The sequence below is a fragment of the Gossypium hirsutum genome, chromosome D11, assembly GCF_007990345.1.
Source record: "Gossypium hirsutum isolate 1008001.06 chromosome D11, Gossypium_hirsutum_v2.1, whole genome shotgun sequence".
Taxonomy (NCBI): domain Eukaryota; kingdom Viridiplantae; phylum Streptophyta; class Magnoliopsida; order Malvales; family Malvaceae; genus Gossypium; species Gossypium hirsutum.
This window is the reverse complement of record NC_053447.1, coordinates 2,517,431-2,530,289: the sequence shown is the minus strand read 5'-3', so window position 1 is coordinate 2,530,289 and position 12,859 is coordinate 2,517,431. Positions and strand designations below refer to the sequence as shown.

The following is a 12,859-nucleotide window of genomic DNA, read 5'->3' as shown; positions in this document are numbered from 1 at the left end:
AATTTAATTTCAATCCCTTCCAAAAAAAAATCTCAATTCACCTACCAACATACAAAATATCCTCACAAGCATTGGCCACCAAAAGAAAAAAAAAAAGTCCGAAAGAGGCACATTACGAACACTAATAAAACACATCCAAAACATTAGAAAACGTGAAAAGTTACTTCTTAAACGGAGAAAAACAACTATGCACTTATCTTTAGATATGTATGCTTGAGTGTCAGGCCTTTCAATTTTAATTTGTTATTATTTGGAGCATTATAAATCAAGCTTATAACAATCAGGGGCGTATAAAGGGGTTGGCTACCAAAAATGGTAAATATATCTTTAATCCCTTTGAAATTTATAAAATTATAGATTAATATAATGATAAATTTGCATTTTGAACTCTTACCTTAAAGCAATTTTGTGACTTCGTCATCAAGTTCAACTTCAAGCTTTTGCAAATCATCTCTCTCTAGTAGCTTTATACCATCTCTAAATCTCCTTTAACATGTGGTATGTGTTGATAATATCTTAAAAGCATCTACCATTCTCATCTCGGATGATTGCCGAACATTCGCCATTGTTGGCATGATGCCCTTAGCAATGAGTGCATGGAAGACACCTGCATGCTCGAGGGAGCACTGGATAGCAGCGGTTTTGAAGCCTTTTATGCTTCAACAACTCTAGCTCATTTGTTAACTCTTTGGACAAACACACCCTTCCTTCCACCTACCAAAAGAAACAGAGAAACAAATTAAAAAAAAATCCGACTTCAAATGTAACATCCTCAAAACCCCGTTGGTCGTAAATAATATGAGATAAAATTTTACCAAAATAAGGTATAAGATTAAGAAAATGAAAGTTGCAATATATCAAAAGAGAGTTAAATCGAGAAGCATGACATGATGAATTAAGGAAGGGACTAAATAGTAAATATGTGAAAAGTTTTTAACTCAAGTGTAAATATTCAAAATGTAGGGGATCGAAGTGTAAACATGAGAAAGTTGAAGGACCAAAAGTGAAAATAATCCAATTTACTAAGATATGGAATTGGCATGCAGAGACCAAATTGAATAGGTAAAGAATTGTGAGGGACTAAATTGTAATTTTACCAAATTAAGTGATGATTTAAGGATGAAATTTTGAAAAATCATAAAGGATAAAATGGTCAATTAGCAAGAGGAACAATTCTAGAATGTAATGATGATATTGATGATATTTTGGTGATTGTTTTAATTAATTAGTTAATGTTATGAATATCTTATGAAGTGGATGTCCATCATCATCAAGATAAAGTTTTGATGTACTTTAAATTCTAATAGTTATTAGAATTAAATATCTACTTCTTTTATACTTCTTATGCCTATAAATAGAGACTCTGATGAAGCATTGTAAATTATCCCTTTGATTAATAAAGTACATTCTTTGTTGCTTTCATATTTTATTTGCTCTTTATTCTCTTCATCTCTCTTTATTTTATAACACGTTATCAGTACGATGATTCTCTATTTTTTCAAAATATTTCGAAATCATTCCATAAATCAATCTTCGGGATGTTGAAGGATTCAATCTCAGAATGGATGCTTGTGATAATAGTCAAGGTGATGACAATGATGTTAAAGATCTTCAGGTATATTTTACTATATTTTATTTATTATATCATGTTTATTATAATTGGAGACTAATCATGGCAACATGAATAGATAGAATCTAATTTAAAATCCACGTATGTTTGCGATGGTAATTATGAATAAAGAATATATTAGAACATTTATAAGTTCGTCTTAGTAAATCTATTGTATTCCCCGAAGTGAATGTAAATATAAAAAAAAATAAAAGATATACTCATGGGCCACTAAAAGTGGGAACTGGGAACATAGTAATAAATAAGAGAACAATAATAGTTTTTAAGATAACTTTTCAAAGGGTAAAGATAACTTATGTTATCAATGTGATATGAAATATTATTGGCCACATATGTGGCGTATGCCCAAATATTTTGTTTTTGTTAATATTCTTTGAGGAAGGATATGAGAATGTAGTAATGAATTCTATCATTATAAATAGAAAATATTTATCTTATTTGGTACTGAAACAAACAAATATTATTTCAATATTTGATAGTACAAAATTAGGTGAAAGCTCCAGAATAGCTAATTTATTAATATCTTGTGATGGTTAATCCATTGGTTTTAAAAGATATTTATAATAGATATCATATTGAGATTGTAAATGAAGATAAATATCTATTCTGAAAGGATGAAAAAAAAAGGAAGGATTGAGTTATTTATTACTCTTGTTATTAAATTGAATTGATTGTGACTATCTATGTGATCTTCTTTTGTTATCATCCCCGTTAAGAGGTTGGAAGCAAAATATTTGACTGTGAAAGATATACTTATGAGCAATAGAATATGATAATTCTATCCAAAGCTTATTATGGTTGGATGCACCTAAAGTTGCAAGTTTAAAAAAAAAACTGTGAGTATAACTCTATAGTATTCAGAATAAGTTCTCAATTAAAATTACGTGATAAAATATTACTAATGAGAACTTGCAAGAGAGAAAACTTATGTATGAAAAGCCATTGGTTATGTACCTGTTGTATATTTGGAAAATAAGATCCACTCTCAAAGTTTGCTATTAATAGATTTTTGGGGATTTGAAAATTTTGGCATATTCCTTGAAGCGAATACTACATATAATTATTTAGAAATTATATTTATTGACATGGTGACATTATAGACTTCACATTGATTTAGGCATTTCCAGTAGTAAATGTCATAATAGGACTTATATATGGATACAAAATTAAAAGGAATGATAATAAAATTATCAATTTGTTACAATTTAGTACAAGTGAAACACATGTTAAAGTAAACCAGAAGTTTACTAATACAAATGTGTTTACTACTTAGCGTGACCAGTTAGACCATCTTGGATTGTATATGATGCGAAAACTAATTAAGAACTCATATGGACGTCCAATAAAGAACCAAAAGTTTCTAATTTAAAAAATTCTCATTTGTTGGCTTGTTCTCAATAAAAATTGGTTCTCAGAAACTCACTAGCTAAAGTTGAGATTTAATGTCTTGCATTTCTAAAATGAATATGGGCTCATTCATCCACCATGTGGATGGTTTTGATATTATATGATTTGGGTAGATGCATCTACAAAATAATCACATGCGTTATCAACTCACAACTTGTCGTTTGCGAGATTGTTTGTTTAAATGATTAATTTCAGATTATGCAACTAAAACAATTCATCTTGCTAATGTTGGTGAGTTTACATCCCAAGTTTTCAATGATTATTGTATGTCAATTGGGATAAAAGTTGAACATCCTGTAGCTCATGTTCACACACAAAATGATTTAGTTGAATTGTTTATTAAATGGCTCCAACAAATAACTAAATCATTACTTATAAGAACAAAACTTTCTATTTCAGCATGAGATTGTATTGATTTACATATTATACGCATCAAGCTAATAAATTATAAATACTCCTCATTACAATTGATTTTTGGTCAAGAGCCAAATATTTCCCATTTTACAATTTTTTGGATGTGCAGTATATGTTCCAATTGCTCCACCACAATGCACAAAGATGGGTCATTATAAGAGATTGAGAATCTATATTTATATGAGTCTCCTTATAATATTTTTGAGCTATTAATTCGATATTTAGTTATGATAAGAGTTGTCAGTTTTCCCAACATTAGGGGGAGAGAATAAAAAGCTGGATTAATAAAGTACTTGAAATGAATTATCAATGTCTAAGATCCTCGTACAAAGCAGTATAAACCAAAAGTTCAACAGATGATTCAATATACAAATCAACTGCCAGATTCATTAAATCTCACATACCAGCTGAAAATGCTCCAATACGAATTGATGTCCTAATAGGACAAACTATTAGTGCAAAAGAAAGTAATCCATGCCTGAAGCGTGGAAGACCGATCGGTTCCAAAGATAAAAATCTTCATAAAAGAAAATAAGCAAACATTCAAGATGATCATATAGTGGAGGCGAGGGTTCTTGAAGAGACCCATGACATAACTAATTATAAAACTCAAGAAGAGATTCAGGTACCTAAAAGTGAATGGAAATGATGAAAATAAAAATATCTCGATAAGTTAGGTCAATACGAGAAAAAGATGGAACTGAAAAAAAATGTAGTTGTCGACTACAATTTTGCTTATAATATTGCTATTGAAATAATAAAAGAAAATGAGGATCTTGAGCCTAAATCTACTAAGGAATGTAAAAATAGAAAAGATTGACCAAAATGGAAAGATGCATTTCAAGCAAAATTGAATTCACTTTCTAAACGTGAAGCTTTTGGACCTGTAGTCCAAACACCTAAAGGTGTAAAAGCCGGTAGGATATAAATGGTATTTGTGTGAAAGCTCACCTTGTAGCACAAGGATTTCCGCAAAGGCCTAACATTGATTATGAAGAGACATATTCTCTTGTGGTGGATGCAATCATGTTTATATATCTTATTAGTCTGACAGTACGTGAAAAACTTGACATGCATCTAATGGATGTTATTACATCTTATTTATATGGTACACTTGATAGTGAAATTTATATGAAAACCTCTGAAGGATTTAAAATCCCAAAAAGATAGATAGTTTCTTGAGAAAATTGCTCGATCAGATTAAAGAATATATGGAATAAAACAATCTAGACGTATGTGGTACAATCGTCTTAATGAATATTTGTTAAAAGAAGATTACAAAAATGATTCAATTTTTCCATGTGTCTTTATAAAAAGGTTTGGATCAGATTTTGTGATAATTGTTGTTTATGTTGATGATCTAAATATTATTGGAACTCCTGAAGAGCTTCAAAATATAATAAATTGTTTAAAGAAAGAATTTGAGATGAAAGATCTTGGAAAAACAAAGTTTTATCTTGGATTACAAATCGAGAATTTAAAAGATGAAATTCATATTCATTAATCAACTTATATGGAAAAGATATTAAAGGAATTTTACATGGATAAAGCACACCCATTAAGTACGCCAATAGTTGTACGATCGTTAGATGTGAATAAAGATTAATTTCGTCTTTGCGAGAATGATAAAGAGTTTCTTGGTCCTGAAGTACTATATCTAAGTGCCATAGGGGCATTGATATATCTTGCAAACAATACAAGACCTGATATAGCTTTCGTTGGAAACTTGTTAGTAAAATTTTGTTCTTCTACAACATGTAGACATTGGAATGGAATTAAACATGTATTTAGATATTTCAGAGGGACCATTGATATAGAGTTATTTTATTCAAATTATTCAAAACCCCTATTAATTGGCTATGCTGATGCTGGATACTTATTAGATCCACATAAATGTCGATCTTAAATAGGATATTTATTTACATGTGGGAGTACTGCCATATCATGGTGTTCAATAAAGCAAACATTACTTGCCGCTTCTTCAATCATACAGAAATAATTGCAATGCATGAGGCAAGTCGAGAGTGTGTTTGGCTAATGTTATTGACCCAACATATCTAGAAGATATGTAATTTGCCTTTAAATGAAAAGATGTCAACTATCTTATATGAAGATAATACAACATGTATAGCTCAATTGAAGGGCAGTTACATCAAAGGTGATAGAATGAAACATATTTCACCAAAATTATTATTCAACCATGATCTCGAGAAAAGAGGTGATATAAATGTTCAACAAATTCATTCTAGTGATAATTTAGCTGATCTTTTTACTAAGGCATTGCCAACTTCAACATTTGAAAGACTACTACACAAGCTTGGAATGTGTTGACTCAAAGATGTAATGTAATGTTGTCTTTAGGGGGAGTCTAAAAACAAGTTGTACTATTGTCCTTTAACCAAGGTTTTGTCCCATTGTGTTTTCTTGGTAAAGGTTTTTAACAAGGTAGCTTGTAATAGAAGATTGTGTACACTTTTTCCTTCATTAGGTTTTTTATCCCACAGGGTTTTTCCTAATAATGTTTTAACGATGCACATTATCTACCAATGGAAATCCAAGGGGGAGTGTCATGAATATCTTATTAAGTGGATGTCCATCATCATCGAGATAAAGTTTTGATGTACTTTAAATTCTAATAGTTATTAGAATTAGATATCTACTTCTTTTATACTTATTATGCATATAAATAGAGACTTTGATGAAGCATTGTAAATCATCCCTTTGATTAATAAAGTATATTCTTTGTTGCTTTCATATTTTATTTGTTCTTTATTCTCTTCATCTCTCTTTATTTTATAACAGTTAAATATATTTTATTAATATTTCACTTAGATATTTATTATTTATTTAGAAAATGGTAGTATAAAAAGAAATTAAGGATGAAGGAAATTATTATCCTTCCAACGTCAGTGAAAGGGTGAGAAAGGAAGTTTTCTTTTCTTTACAATTTAGTCCTTTGCTGTGAAAACCTACATTTTTACCCAAAATTTTTTAAAATTTCCTTAGATATTAAAGAGAGAAGATGAAGTAGAGATTATATAGAATATGTTCATCAATTTAGAAGCAAGAAAATAGTAGATGAAAGTGGAGAAAATGAGAAGAAAAATGAAGGAAAGTGGTGAAGATGAGAAATGCATGGAAATGAAGAAGAAATGAAGAAATTATTGACAAATGAGGTAAGTTTCATACTAAACCTACTTGTATTTCAATAGATTGAGTTAAAGATGTTTTGAGTGAGATGTATAAAACATGTATTTAATCTAAATACTAGAAATAGAAAGTATTTGATGAAGAATAGAGACTTAAAACACTAAATTGGTAAGAGAGAATGTGATTTGTATGGTGAAAAGTACTAATATTAAGAAATGAATATGTAATCTACACATAAACATAAGTGACTAAATTGTATAGTAATCAAAAGTATGGCAATTATGTGTGATTGAATGAAAGAAAGTGCAAAGAACCTTGGAAAATATAATATTTTCATTAAAACAGTTTGGACATTAGCAGTGACTTAACTTTGAAAATTCACCTAAAATTATATAAATTTAGTTAGAGATTGAACTATATATGGAATTAAAGCTTATTGAGTCTAGTTTCATATGGAAGAAACAGTGAAAGAAACGAGATTTTATAGTTTGAGATATATTAATTTTCGCGAAACAAGGGCGAAGTGGATTCGGGTTCCCCTATTCTGACTTTGGAAAATCAAATTGTAAAAAAATGATTATGAGTTTAAATTTATATTTTTTAATTATTAATGAGTCTATTTTTAATAGAAACAAACGAAAAAAATCATCCAAACCCGTACTAAGAGATAATTAATTTTTAGTAAAAAAAGGTCGAAGCTGTCAAGCAACAGAACAGGGACAAATTTGAATAATTTATTGTACCGATTGGATAAATTATAAATTCTGAAATTTTTATGGTAAAAAGATATTTGAGTCTAGTTTCAAAAACATCAAGCGGATCTTAATTTCGAATTCTGTAGCTCAAGATATAAATAATTTAGTGACTATGACTCAAGTGGACAACTTTGATATGAACATATAAGTAAATAGTGGAATTATAGACAATGTTACATATAAGCATGTTATATACTAAAAGCTAAAGATTCTAATAAATATATACATAAAGGGCGTGGAATGGAGAGAAGGAAGAGGAAAAAATATATGAATATATATATATAGTAGATGAATTTGAAATGTTTCGAAATGGTTGTAAGTGATGAAATGATAAATACATGTGAATATGTTTAAACAAATTGATAAAATAATAATTGAATAATTGTTAATTGATGTGATATTGAATTCTTGTTAAAATTTTATGAAGAATTAAATTGATTGGCACAATTTAGAAATAAATATGAAACATACATAAAGTGGGTAAACTACTTTGAAAGTGCAAGTCCTCTAATGGTCTTATTTGTAAAACTTTAGTATTTGTGTTAATTTTATAAATTTTGTTATCTTTGATTGGATATCATGTTTTTATGAGGACTTGAGATTAGAAATAGATGTAAGTGGATGATATGTAAAATGAAGTGGCGGTTATGACATCTGAATACGGTTCAGGTAATGATATAAAAAAATAAATAAATAAAAATAAAGTGTGGAACTTGTAGGAAAATGGAGACGACGTCACGATGACAAGTTTATCATGTCACAACGTGGAAACCCCAACGTCACGACGACAGTTCAAAATTTTTTATGACCTATACAATTTGGCATTTGATCAATTGTGGATGTTTTAATGAGCTCTTTAACTCATAATTAGTTATATCGTAAATTCAGTTATTACTGAAATTAGTTATGATCTATATCAATTAAATAATATGATGCATTGATCTGAATTTTTCAGTAATTACTTCGACAACGAATATAACATCCTGATGCATTGACTCAACAACCGAGTCAGGTATGGAGGTGTTACATCAAAGAACATATAATAATAATAATAATAATAATACACAAAAACAGCCGCAACATTCCCAACATGTAAAGTTAAATACTTGCAGTTTTCAAATGTATGAACACCTAATTGCTATCTACATGATCTTCTTACATTTTCATGCAGCTACAACATAGAACAAACTAGAGAAAGCATTTTAAATCCATGTTTCAATCACCATCAGCAGGCTAGGCCTTCCATCTAGTAATTATGAAAGACTAAAGCCGAAAGGATACGTTCAAAATTTGATAGATGAATGGCTAGTTTGGTAATGCTTTTGAAAAGTGCTGTGGAAAAGTGCTTTTGAAAAATTTAAGTGTTTGGTATTACTGTCAAAAAGTGCTTTTGAGAAATAAAATGTTCATTTTAGACATGATATTATAAAGTAACAAATATGTATTTAAATAATGTTCAAATTAGTTAATATTATGATATTTTAGCAAAAATATAAAAAATAATTTATTATAATTTATTGTTAATATTTTAATATATAATATTAATTTTAAATATTTCTAAGTAATTAATATTAACTATTTATTAAATTTAATTAGAATATATAAACTATATTTAAATATTTAAATATAATAATTAAATATTTGTAATTAGATATTGACACAATTGTATTATTTTTATTTTTAATTAATGCTTTTAACACATTTGTATTATTTTATTTTAAAATATATTTGAATATATATCTCATATTAGATATTAACATAACATAAAAAACATAAACCTATCAAATTAAAAGATTACATATATTTGGATTAAAGTTTTAAAAAGAAAAAAAGTAAAGTTTAAACAAAAGAGAAAAGGGGAAAAAAAATCTTCTAACGTCTATTTGGAAGAAGAAATAGTAAGATTAAAAAAAGTAAAATACCAACCAAAAGTACTTTTGAATTGAAAAAAACTAAAAGTTTTTGTTTTTTTCGTGAAAAAATACTTAAAATAAGTTAAAAAAATTTCTATATTGACATCAGTTCTTTATTACTTTTTTACGGAAAATCAACATAACCGAATTCATGGTACAAGTTTTGAGTAATTACAGAAAGGCGGCGCAATATTTGGTATAATGAATATATCCTCCATGTCGGATTCATAAAGATTAGTATTTTGGGGGTTTGTGGTTGTATCCGGGGGTTATAATGTCTGCCATTGGCTATCGCAGCTTTGTTGTCAAAGTTTCATGGGTTTAGGCAACAAAGGCCCAATCTAGAAGGCTTGTCGGTCGCCCTCCATTAGCCCTTGGCAGATTCTAGAAAGTCCAATTATTTGACATTTCTAATTCCAAAATTAATATTTCAATCCCTACATATAAAATGCCATTGAAGAAACAGGGATTAAGATTTATTAGATTACGTGGCATCTCAATTTTTCTAAAACATATATGTTTATAATTTTATTTTTTAAAATTAAAATGATAATACATTTTCTGAGTATATTTTAATTTTTTATATAAAATATATAAATAACGTCGTAATAATATTTTTTATTTGTTAAACAAAAATTAAAATAACATTTAATCTTTAATTTTAGTATTTTTTGTTCGCAATATTTAAGGATAAATTTTCTTAATTTAATCTTTAAATTCAAATTTTATTAATACGTGACTAATTCACATTCTAAATTTAATACTTGAAAATTTTAAATTTTTTATAAAACTAACTTGATTGGTTGCATTAGCATATACTTGAAACAAACCAATGAACAAAGCCTAGAATAAGTAGAAACTAAGGCCAAGAATATCAACTTTATGTTTTTAACCCTAAAACAAGCAAAATAATTATTAAATTTTAGATTTTTCCAAAGTTGTTTAAATCGAATCGAATCGGTTGAATCAAGTTTTGATTTAAAGAAAAGCGTTGAATCGATTGATATGAAAAGTATCCATAACTTATCTCCAATTCTTAAATAAGATAATAATAAATTCTAACGCACTTAAATCCATATCTTCTTATAGTGACAACAACACCAACGTAAATCCACAAATTTCATATTAGTCGACATTTCAAATGTGAGCCCACAAGTGTTTGTACATTTTGCCGGCTACTTCACATTTTGAATTCATAAGAGCCCAATTCATACAATCTTTCTCAAATTGTCATCATCAATTCATACACGAAAAAGTCAAAAGAAACAAACCCCTTTTATTTTGAAAAAAAAAATCCGAAGACTTTAAAAGCAAAGACAAAGGGGAAATGTGCAAATCCAACCCTAGTGCCTGCCTGAAAACTTTGTTTGCAAAAGCCAGCGCCCTCTATTTCCAGCTCCGTTTCTCCAACAGTTCCGTTCCCACCGCCGCACCGTCGTTTTCCACCTCAGCTTCTCCGTCCATGGCTGCAACGGACTCTCCTCTAACGACCAAGGTTTGTATCATTGGGAGTGGCCCCGCCGCTCACACGGCCGCTATCTACGCTGCTCGTGCTGAGCTCAAGCCTATTCTTTTTGAGGGATGGATGGCTAACGATATTGCGCCTGGCGGTCAGCTTACCACCACTTCCGACGTCGAGAACTTCCCTGGATTCCCGGATGGTATCATGGGTTCGGAGCTTATGGAGCGGTGCCGGAACCAGTCGCTTCGGTTTGGTACTACTATCTTTACCGAAACTGTTAACAAGGTTGATTTTTCTTCGTCTCCGTTTAAGATCTTCGCCGATTCGAAAACTGTTTTGGCTGACTCGGTTATTGTGGCCACTGGAGCCGTAGCAAAGCGGCTTAATTTCCCCGGTTCAGGGGATGGGTTAGGGGGGTTTTGGAACAGAGGAATCTCGGCGTGCGCTGTGTGTGATGGGGCAGCTCCGATCTTCAGGGAGAAGCCCTTGGCAGTGATCGGTGGAGGTGACTCCGCCATGGAAGAATCCACTTTTCTCACCAAGTACGGTTCCAAGGTTTACATCATTCACAGGAGGGATACGTTCAGGGCATCCAAGATTATGCAGAACAGGGTTATTTCGAACCCTAAGATAGAAGTCATATGGAACTCGGTGGTCGTAGAGGCCTACGGCGATAGGGTTTTGGGAGGGCTCAAGGTGAAGAACTTGGTCACCGAAGAAGTTTCCGATTTGAAAGTCAATGGTCTATTCTTTGCCATCGGGCACGAGCCTGCCACCAAGTTTTTGGGAGGTCAGCTGGAGCTCGACTCAGATGGCTACGTTGTCACTAAACCAGGTACAACTCAGACCAGCGTGCACGGCGTTTTTGCTGCCGGAGATGTCCAGGACAAGAAGTATAGACAAGCTGTTACTGCGGCCGGCACCGGTTAGTTCTTTTTTCCTCTTTTAATCATCATCAAGCTGCCTTTTGAATCTGCAAATCCTTGTGTTGAGAACTATATAGAAAGAAACTTAGGCAATTAAATATGCAGTTGCTCAGTTTATCAGTTTTTCATGATAGATAATAGTTCATATAGCAACCCCGAATCCATTTCTTTTGAATCTGCAAAACATGCATATTGCTATGCAGTGTTGCCATGGAGTTGTAGTTTACTTGATCTAAAATTTGTGTTTGCAACAATGCAGGGTGCATGGCAGCCTTGGAAGCCGAACATTACTTGCAAGAACTTGGATCTCAGGAGGGTAAGAGCGATTGATCATTGTTCTACCAAGGATTTAAAAGCTGTTTGCTTCGGACTGTGATTGTTTTCGGTATTCGTCTAGACCTAGATTTATCCTTTGTTCTGGATCAATATTAGAATTGCCATTGCCATCTATATTCAATATCTGGTTTAATTGGGATTGGCACAGCATTGACTTTTATGTTACTTCACTAAAGTTTAATGAATAATGCTATTTTCATTTGATCAAGTTACTGAGTATTTTTCGATTATGAATGCTTGTTGAGATTGGATCTGCAAAATTGTGGATTGAAAACCAGATTTGGAAAGTAACAGCACAAAGTTAGAGAAAAGTTCAATGGAGATCTTTGTACTAGGAGTCATCGCATTTTGCCCCCTTCACTCAAAAGATGGGCAAATTAGACTCTATACGCTAGATCAAAGAATAATTGATTCTTTTCGTTAAAAATTTCATCCATTTCTACTGTTAAAAACTGACATGGTTGATAGAATGCATTTCATGCTGATGTACAGCGATCAGTTTTAATAGTAAAAAAATGGATAGAATTTGTTACAAAAGGACCAATTTGCTCTCCGATCTAATGTACAGGGACTAATTTATCTATCTTTTGAGTAAAGGGGATAAAATGCAATGATTTCTAGTATAAGGGCCATCATGGTACTTTTGCCCACAAAGTTACAATTTTAAGACTGAATTAGGCAATTACATTGTATTGATTTGCAGGACGTCAAAAGCATTCCTTTCTCAAGTCTGCTGTGTGAAGCAATTGATTGAAACCAAGTTGCTCTTTACTAAGTAAATGAGCATATAATTTAGTTTTCATTTTGGTTCAAGCTTGAGCTTTGAAAATGAAACTCAATCCATTTGAAGTTGAATTTTTGAGCCG

The 12,859-nt window shown here is 30.8% G+C and overlaps 1 protein-coding gene across 1 annotated transcript; it reads left to right on the top strand.

The window, feature by feature from the left end:
- Window positions 1–10,390: 10,390 nt before the first annotated feature.
- On the top strand, window positions 10,391–12,201 carry LOC107910916 (thioredoxin reductase NTRB). Its single transcript, XM_016838837.2, has 2 exons — window positions 10,391–11,656; window positions 11,917–12,201. The coding sequence occupies exons 1-2, from the start codon at window positions 10,597–10,599 to the stop codon at window positions 11,985–11,987; spliced, it is 1,131 nt and encodes a 376-aa protein (XP_016694326.2). The 5' UTR covers window positions 10,391–10,596; the 3' UTR covers window positions 11,988–12,201.
- The last annotated feature ends 658 nt before the right edge of the window (window positions 12,202–12,859 follow it).

Bases quoted from the DNA above. Each gene is read 5' to 3' on its own strand.
- LOC107910916 (XM_016838837.2), top strand. From the start codon at position 10,597: ATGTGCAAATCCAACCCTAGTGCCTGCCTGAAAACTTTGTTTGCAAAA. The intron at 11,657-11,916 runs GTTAGTTCTTTT...GCAACAATGCAG, and splicing joins TGTTACTGCGGCCGGCACCG to GGTGCATGGCAGCCTTGGAA.